At 45.4% G+C, this 10,067-nt stretch overlaps 1 protein-coding gene across 1 annotated transcript in view; it reads left to right on the forward strand.

The window, feature by feature from the left end:
- The window catches only part of LOC126524167 (uncharacterized), a 109,593-nt gene extending 99,917 nt beyond the window's left edge, over positions 1–9,676 (forward strand). Inside the window, exon 12 of the mRNA XM_050172515.3 lies at positions 9,144–9,676. Coding sequence (XP_050028472.3) covers positions 9,144–9,526 — 383 coding nt within the window. The 3' untranslated portion in view covers positions 9,527–9,676. The remainder of the gene's footprint in view (positions 1–9,143) is intronic.
- Positions 9,677–10,067: the final 391 nt, after the last annotated feature.

Genomic DNA, 10,067 nt, shown 5'->3' on the forward strand with positions numbered 1-10,067 from the left:
GACAGTAGGTGCTAAGAGAGCGTTAATTATCCAGAAAAAAAAATATGCATATCGCACGCGCTGTAGCAATCGTTCTTATGCGATAGCATGAGAATGGTGACACCTGCGCCATCAATCGTTTCGCACTTTACAGTCATTTTCACCACGCCACGGTAATCGTCATGCCATTGCCGCCATGCCATTGTCGTTATACCGTCGCTGTGTTCATGCCATCGTTACATGAATAGAGGGAATTGTGCTATGTCAGTGTCCTCGTCGCCGGGCTACTTGCGGCATAAAAGCGCTGATAGTACAGCGCTCTCCTCTTCCTCTTTCTTCATCCGTGTTCCAGGTTGCGCTCCTGCATATTTACTCAATATACGCCAACAAGCCCAGCTAGAAGTACTGCTACATAAAGAACAAGATTGGCTTTCATTTTCTCGGCTAATATTAAATATTCATCGGTCACAGAAACGAATGTGTAGGTTTGAACGAACACGGATAGTTTCTATTTTCTTTTGTGTGGGTGTGTCATTCGTATAGCGTGTCCCGGTAACTTAATCCAAGCTGCCCAAACAAAACGATTAAAGGAAAGACGGGGCAAGACACGTTTTGATGACCCACTCTGAATCACCAGATCTCTAACGACGGGACACTTAAGTCTTATAATTGTCTTTTGCCTGCTGTTCTTTAAATCTTTGTTGTTGTTTTTTGCATGAACAGCTTGGCTAATGTCCGCCGGAACACGGGGCTTACAGAAAACTGCAGTTATGAGCGAAGAAAATCACGATCCCGGCCCGTAGGCTTATTCGTCACATTTACATGCACGCCGCATAAAAAGACAGATTTTAACAACGCAGGTAACTGCACGACAGCGGCGATACGTTATTTTACGACTTCGGTATGACGGAAATGACGTTCACAATCACTTCGGCACGACGACGGCTACTATTGTTGACGAGCATATGAGACAGCGATCGCGGATTATTTTCATGGTTAAGTGAGAGTCCAAACGGTGTCAGTGGCTTACAACTGCTACTCACAATCGTTCGGTTTAGGGAACGGAACAGTCGCTGCAATCTGAATTTTGCCGAGGATCTGTTAAGGCCCGTACAAAAAAAATTATTGAGAAGGCATTGAATTATTATTGCTCAAAGTTGAGTTTTTCATTGAGGGATTGTGGTAATTTTGTTGGAGAATTGTTGGGCTAACTGTTAAGTGATCTTGAATATTGGCCACTGAAATTTAATTGAAACACCATTGGGTGTCTCAATGTTGAATAATTTTTAAGTTACCATTGAAATTCCACTGCGCTTAGACGGCTCGTTGTGTTCATTTTGTTGAATGGTTGTTGGGTTACAATTTATGTTGTATTGAACTGACGTTGTGGTAGTTCCGTTGATCTGTTGTTGAGTTATTGTTGTCACAGCACTGAAAAGTACATTGTGGCCCAGTTGAGATGGCATTGAGATTTCACAAGTGGCCATTGAAATATGATTGACATTTCTTTGGGCTAGTGGATCTTTATTCATATATTGAAATTGCTTTGCTATTCACACTTGCATGCCCCGGTGCCTGCTCATAACTTTCACAAACACAAACAAAAGCAAAGGAGAGACTTATCAATTTGAAGTACGTTTATTTATACTAAAGATGCGTGCCCATGAAACATTATTACAGTAGATAAGGCACCACTACATCGAACCTGGAGACATAGGCTAGTACCTACAGCACTCTTAACAGTGTAAATACACCTGAAAAAACCTATACGTATGAATTAAATCAAAACGACCGTTGTGGTCTTTAATTGCGACTTAAGTTTATGACTAGAAGGCAAAGTGACTGAAAACACAGGGCTTAAGCATACCCTTTTAACCAACGTTGAACACATGAACACTTGAAGCTGCTTGCGTGTGGATACGCACAAGACATCTGAATACGTTATATTAAAATGTTTCGCACACTTACCCATCACAGGAACAGTTACGGCTGACTGTGAGAAGGCAAAATAACAGACTTGAAACAAATGACTTCACGTAAATATATACAAGCTTTAGCACACGTCTTTCACCGCGATTAAAATTTAATGAAGTACCAAAGTAGACTTGTCTGAGCTTCCTGTCTTCGAGATGTATATATTTTCAGGTTGCCCAATTATTTTATAAAATAACATCACTCAACTGAGCTATTAATTGATGAGACATCATTTAGAAAGTTGTCGGGCATGGTGAACACCTGAATCATGTTTCTGACGAGCCAGGTTTGCAAGAACAGTACACCATTTGTATATGTTAAATTGAGGTACAGAAGAGTTTGTTGATGGTATTTCCTCAATTTAGTGAGCTCATTTTCAGTTAATTTTTCTGGACTTGCACAAAGCTAACTAGAGCACTTTTTCGGGCCTTTTTCACTATAACCAGCAACTAAGTGGTACCTCAATCAATAAAGATATAAGGCAAGGCTAATACCTTGAACGATAAGAGAAAAACTAATTATTTAGCACAGAAAATTGGTAGTTACACACGGCTAACACAATTCCAAAGAGCGAAATAGATGGTCACCTGCACTTGCAGTATCAAGTACCCCAGGAATAGCGATAAAGGATGGGAAAAGGTTTCAATAACTGGACAGCCAGATTGGTGAGACAGTGAAAAACGCAAATAAATGCGTATACGAAAAACCAATGACCTCAATTGCGCAGGTAAAATGTTATTAAAATGCTACCAGAATTTTATTGCATAAAATACATAAAAGTTGCATAACAATTGGGACAAAGCAGTAAGAAAGACGGAGGGAGATACAGCACCTGTGTTGAAAAAAAATTACAAGTGAAATACATGCATATTTAAGCTCAAGACAATTGTTTCTCCAATATATACAAAAAGAACCTATGCACTGACGGCATAAAAGAAGGTTCCTGCGCCTGGAGAATGCAGCACAGTACGAAGCAGCGTCATGAGAACCGAAAACTAGAGCTTAGTATGTTCAAAAAGTACGAATACTTGCATACCTACAGGCATGTGACATGTCATGCCGTGAGTGGATTAAATTAATAAATCTAACACAAATGAAGTTACCATTACTCTTATTGGCTTCCCCAGGGGAATCCTTGAAATTGAACTAGAAAAATGTACATCAGTGTTAAAAACAGAGAAAATAAGACCCTATAGCGTTCTTCCTGAAATAAACAGCGCAAATATTTCATGTATCAATTCTATGGACACTTCGCCAATTCGGTGTACATTTATATTTGACAACCACACAAACAGAAACGAGAAGGATGAATTAAGGCAGGAACACACATGAACGCTGACTCAACTAGAAGTTTATTCGTGAAGACAAATATTTTAAGCACATTGGCCAACTTCACAAAGAAAAAGCCATGGATGTGCAGCAGAAACAGCCCGGCACAACAAAAAAGGCCTGAAAGACATGTCCTGTAGAACAAACATGTGCGTCAAAAACAAAAAAAAAACACATGAAAGCCGAAAGGTCTGTCCTGTAAGTGATATTAACGAGAAATACTGCAGCAACTCTTTCCCACTATGGGTCACAGAAATCTTGCTTATGAATTTTTCTTCGTGATCAATAAATAATTCTTTCATAAGTCCTCTTGTGTTCTGGTCTTTGTGATGAAACAACCGTTCTTTCTGCTCTATACCTCAACACCAGAGGATTTCTAGAAGCAATATTTATTGATCACAAACGAAACAAATACATAACCAAGTTATCTGTTTCCCTTAGTGGGGAAAACTTGCAGTTCTCAAGAGTATTTCTCGTTGGGTAGTATCACTCATCGGACAAATATCTCGCTTTTTCGAAAGATTTGTCCGATAGTTCTCGTTTTTCACGCACGTTTATTTACATGACATGGCTTTTTCATATTTTTTTCTTGTCGCTCGTGGCTGTTTCTACCACGCATGCACGGCTCTTTACCTTTGTCAAGTTGACCAGCGTCTATAAAACCTCTGTTTTCAAAAATAAACTTGGTCGAACTTGCGCTCGTGTGTGCTCCTACCTTTTTCGTCGTCCGCCTCTGTTCGCGCTGCTGTTTCCAGTACGCACGTATCACTTGGCTAGGCTGGTATACATTCACGCAAGCAAAAGGAAATACCTCCCATCAAAAGGTAGCCCATCCTTTACTACTAAAAGCCAGAGCAAATCGAAAGTAAGCCTTCACAGCGTCCATGCGCGGCAGCTAGTACACCACAGAGCAGCAGAAAAAATAGTTAAAAATCCCACTTGATGGAGAGTGGCAAGAGAGATGCGAGCTTGCTAGTGAATCAGCCACATATCAACGGGTGTCTCTTGCATGACGCCAAGCTGCTCTTGACGTAGAACACTTTAGCATCTGGGCATTTGCTACAAGCGTAACCTGTGAGAAGGGTATGCGGACAGAAAATGAGATTGCGCGGATTCAGAATCTGCCACACACTGTACATAACTACGCACAAAATTGAAGTACACACTATACTGGCAAGTAAAAATTAGCGACTCTTTACGAGTGCTGTCTAGAAAAGGAAGAAATAGGTTGCTACGGCAAATGTTAGCTAAGACACGCAAAGCGATGTTTCACAGCGGGGAGAAATATTCCCGGCTCTCGTACAACCAAAGACCACGCGACAGTGCATAACCGATACCAAGCAGATACCGAATCTTTGGGTAGAAGTCCAGCAGCAGGAATGACCTAAATATACGCCGAGAGCGATGCAAGCGTGAGCGTGCCTGTACGAGTGAGAACATGCACCGTTTCTTTGAAGCTAGCCCCTCCGGCGTGTCTCCGATCATCCCACGCGATTTGTGTGCAGAACATCGCGTACACGCCCTTGCGCGTTTTGCGCGGTGGCGTCTGTGCAGTGCAGTGAGCTAGCTTCATGCACGCGTCATTCTTCACCGCGCAAACGGTGCTCGAGGCAACAACGCGCCGAGTGGCGCTCCTTTCGCTTCTGCAAGCAACGCACATTCGGATCGGCCCAGCTCAAAGAGGCAGCAGAGAACGGTGACATGTTTCGGTTATCGCCTACTAAAATTCTATAGTACGCCTTCAACAGAAACGCGCCGCGCTAGATAAAGATGCTTACTGCGGTAGTTTTGGCGGTGATAGGCGATAAGGCGAGCCCGTCCGCGGCTGTGTTCTTTGCGGAAGTCGTCACCACACCTCTGTTCATTTGCGCTGTGTATCCGTGCACAGTCACCGAGCGGAAGCTGAGACTAATCGGTTGGCCGTTCTCCACAAATCCCTAAGAGGCGAAATATATTTTGCGGTGCGCCGCATCATTAGGCGCAACCTAAATCGAGGCGCGCTTAACCACTACGGCACAAAAGGTGATCACACTAACCGTATGGTATAATAGGATGAGCCACTACGAATTAAAAAAATAATTATGATGTCCTACGTGCGAAACCAACGATCTGATTATGAGGCAGGTTGTAGTTGGGGACTCCGTATTAATTTTGACTCCCTGGAAATTTTTACGTGCATACAATGCACAATGCACGAGCGTTTTTGCATTCCGCCTCTTTGGCACACGGCCGCCGCAGGGATCGTATCCACGACCTCGAGGCCCAAATTGCCACAGCGGCCACCATAGTTACGAAATGCGTATCGCGCGCTTTCGCTCCGGGGCATACAGTTTGCTTGAAGAAAGTGAACGGTGTGCTTAACATCTCACGCTTGTCAATGTAAAAATAGAAAAAAGGCTACGTGCCCAAGAAAACGAGATTACTTACCTATCTGCAGAAGTTCGGCTGCGACTGTTTCGGGGTGCCTTCTCTCCAACAGGCATCATGACCTCTGCCGCGCAACTCATCAAAACAGCCAGGCTCGCAAATCAGTCGAAGACTAGTAGCTGAGTCAACCAATGACTTCAACGGATAAACCTCCCACTTATCGTCATTAAAGCATTTCACTAAAATGTGCGTCATGACGACCGAAAAGAAAAAAATACTTTCATCAAAAAGCACGAGGCGTCAACCACCACGCAACGGCAACCAACTAACTGAGCCCGAAAGCCGTTCACAGCTTCACTATCGTATGGAGTTATAAAAACCTTTCAAACACAAAATAACCGCGCGGGAATGCCACTAATTAATTTGTAATAATTTTTCATCCGCTAACCTTCATAAAGTTTTAAGAACAACCTAATTTATAGCGTAAACAATAAATACTACGAGCAAAATATTCGACTACGAAACTAGCGGTAACGATGTGTATAGTTGAAAAAGTGTGCTCAAAACGAAGCTACAACGGTTGCAACCGCGTGCGCACACATACACACACACCCGAGCGCTACCTTGACGTTGGTGGCGCCACCTAGAAGTAAAAATTACTAATTTTATTATCTTTGCAAAAGTAACGCTACTGGAATAGTTTATAGAACCACTGCAGATGACGAGGTGACAAGTAAGGTATGATAAGAGTCCGCTACCTGTATTTCTTTCATTTTCCTTTGGTATTCTTCTATTTAACTGAACACATGGGACCTCTCCTGCAAGCTTGGGAGACGAGAGGACGACAGTTCGGCGAGGCTCAAATAAATCGCATGCTTCTTGCAAGGCGAGAGTCACGAGCAACCGCAGATACAGCGACTAGCTGCGATACTGTTGCGGCTGTTTCTGAATCAGAAGCTCTTTGAAGTCAATGGTTATAGCGGCTGCGCGCTGCGATCTCAAAGCGTGTTCGTTGTTTGATCTCTAGTAGCACGGCCGTTGGATAAAAAAAGCTATATTTACTTTCCGGGCGGAGGGTGCGTCGCAGGAAATTCGAAGATCTCTCACGTGTATGTTTGCAGCGTGTGCGCCGCTTGGATCCTACGGTTCCCACAGCGCGTCGGATGCTCGAAGGTAGCGTCGTCGCGTGTCGGCGCCTGTCTTAGGGCTCATTCACACCGGCGACTGACAGTGGTCGCGCGACCAAGTTGGTCGCAAAGCGACCAGTCGCAAATGGTCGCAAACGGTCGCCTTTCTTGAAAAGCGACCATTTTGGGCCAGTCGCTCTCTGCGCGATTTTTCAGTCGCGCGACCGCGGTCGCAAAACTGATAAACCAATCAGCGGCGCACCGGAAGTGATCTTTCGTGTGTCTACATCCGGCCTCCTCCGGCGTCGCGTTCAAATTCCGCGTAGATTCCGAGAGTTCTCGCTGAGAACGATAATCTCCGGGATTGCGACTTGCGGGTCGCGCTCAGCCGGGCTTGCCGGTGTGAACATCAGTCGCCTTCGGTCGCTTTTTGATTGCGAGTCGCAAATGGTCGCGCGACCTCCTCAAGTCGCCGGTGTGAATGTGCCCTTATCGCCGGCCGCGCTACCGCCGTGTCTACTTTTGGGGAACTCCACATGCGCGTAGTCGCCGTGTTTGCGAGTGAACTTCGCATTCTTCTGCTCCCCGAAACGTACTCATTTTGGATCGTACCAATTGCTATGTCATCTACTGTATGTTAAAACGACGATGGAATTTGTACACCGGCGAAGAAATAAATCGTTATGAACTTGGGCGGTCATGAAGCTAGTCTAACGCTGCAGTTTTTACAGAGAGAAAACGGCTACGAAAGTGGGGCAGTCCCGGAAATAGGCGCTTGAAAGCGCCAGCTTTAGCGACAGCACGAGGAAGTGGCACGCTGCGCACGCGCCAAGCCTTTCAGAACTTACTGGCTTTCAAACGAGGGGAGCATGCGCGCGTTCGTGGCCTAATGGTTAGAGCACCAGGCTCGACGGCCGACGTTCAACGCCACCCCATCGGTCACACATTATTTTCTTTTTATGAAAACGAGGCGAAAGAACAACCTACCTGCCGCAAAGTAACATCAATGGGGTTGAAACGCTTCGAATTTAATTTTTGGTATGTCTTCATATGCGAGTCTTAATTATTGATACTGGACTGCTACACAACAAAAACAACTACAAAAATCAACACAGATTACCCAATTAATTGTTTGTTGAGAACACTCAACGGTAATATTGTGCAAGTGTTGAGCGAACTCAACTGTTTTGAAAATTTGTTGAAGTCCGTTGTTTCAACAATTCCCCAACAGCATATCAATGGTTATTCAACAGTCATTTTTGTACGGGGGGATGCCCGGAGCAACTTTGGCGCTGGCGGTGTGGTCGGTGTCAATTGTCAAAGAACAGCTAACAATGCAGACTGAGGCTGTGCTTCGAATTTGCTTTGAAGCGTAACTTTCAGGAGTTATGAAAGCTATAGAATAAGATTTACCTTGCCTGTACCTCGCGCAACTAGATAACTTATTTTTTTACTTTTGTTTCTTTGGCGAGCAATTTGTATTTTTTTTTCGTACGCCACAGTTTCAAAGCGCCACGGTGCTGATTATAGCTACAGAGAGGCAAAAATAGACGATTATTTTGTACGTATGGCGTCTGGGACTTTAGGCTATGATCGTTGTTACTAGTACGTTCGTGCCGTATACAGCTTCTGTTTTTATTTGAAACATAAAGGGAAGTCTGGGCAACGTTCGAATATATAATGAAAGCATATGGAAACTCCGGCACCACCAACTTCTCCATCTCTGACACGTATTTTGCGTTTACAGAGGTTATGAAATACACATAGTTTCCAAGAGCCATTACCGACTGGAACTCTGCCGTACTCAATTGTTAGTGCAGCTCATTGACATATATTAAATGATTCTTCACCTGTACCCGCCGTGATGGGGCAGTGCCTTTGGCGTTGCCCTGCTAAGTGCGAGGACGCCGGGCGGAATCGCGGCCGCGGCTGCCGCGTTTCGACGGCAGCGAAATGCAGAAACATAAGTGGACTGCGCATGCGGTGCACGTTAAAGAACCCCAGCTGGTCGAAATTAATCCGCTGTCCCCCACTATGGAGTGCCTCATAATCGCTTCGCGGTTTGGTTGGGTAAAACCGAATATTTTAATTAAATGAACGTATCATGTGCCTTGTAATGCCGTTTGTATCATCCCTGCTTCGGCACACGTATATCCTCCCCCCCCCCTTCAAAAAATGTATTGTAGCAAACAAATCGGGTGTAGTGACGGAACTGAACCGAGCAATACCGCTTCGGTGTCTTGCGATACACGAGTGCCTAGGATTCGCGTACATCTGCAAGCGTTTTTTTTTTTTTTTTTGCTCCTTACTCTTCTCTCCTTTAAGCCCGCCGTTAACGCGATTTCTGGCGCGGTGTCTCCTTGGCAGCGTATGCGGCCTTCAACGCCACCCGGTGGATGGGCGACCGCGGCTGGCACGAGCGGCGCAGCTTCCTGGGCTTGAGCGAGGAGCAGGCCTTTTTCGCCTCCTTCTGCCAGGCCCACTGCGCCCGCGAACCCACCGAGCGGCAGCGGCTGTCGTGCACGCTGCCGCTGAAAAACTTCCGCCCCTTCGCCACAGCCTTCGCGTGCCCCGCTGCGTCGCCGATGAACCCGGCGAAGCGGTGCGGCTTCTTCGACGGCGACCGGCCGTCCAACGCCGCCGCCGCCGCTGCCGGAGCCCTCACGACGGAGCTGGCGACGCGCGGACGAAGCGCGTCCGGCGACCCGGTGTCGCCGGCGTCGACGCCGTTCGGCAGGAACCTGTTCTGACGCCAGAGCGCAAGTGTAGCGCGTATTACGTCTGAGGCCAACGAAGTGCCACGAGCGCTCGAGCGTTCTCGTGCTTCAGCGCGTTAGTATAACGCGGCATTTGTAACTGGAAGGGTCTGTTTATGCGTAAATGCGTTTATCGTTCTCCGTTTCTTCACTATCGTTACGTTTGTTACTCACTGAGGCGTAGCAATGCACAGAAAAAGCGCGGCATCTGTTTTTTTTTATTGTTTTTTTTTCGCGAGTATATGAATGCGAGGGGCCAGAAGTGTATACGAGCTCGATAAGTTTCATTGATTGTATTTGGCAGATGTTTCATTTTCACGTGATATTACTTGCAATAAACATCATTTGTGAGCTAACTAAATAAATTACACTACTATAAAGCTTTTTGACCAAATTATCTTCGGTGCCCAGCGTATTCGCCTCTTCTCATACTTTCTGACTCTCTCTGACACGAGAAACGTAACTACAAAGCATTTCTTCGCTACACCTATTCATCAGTCTTCAGTTTCTTCACGACCCTCTGAAGCTGTAACAT

This window comes from Dermacentor andersoni, chromosome 3 (genome assembly GCF_023375885.2).
Source record: "Dermacentor andersoni chromosome 3, qqDerAnde1_hic_scaffold, whole genome shotgun sequence".
Taxonomy (NCBI): domain Eukaryota; kingdom Metazoa; phylum Arthropoda; class Arachnida; order Ixodida; family Ixodidae; genus Dermacentor; species Dermacentor andersoni.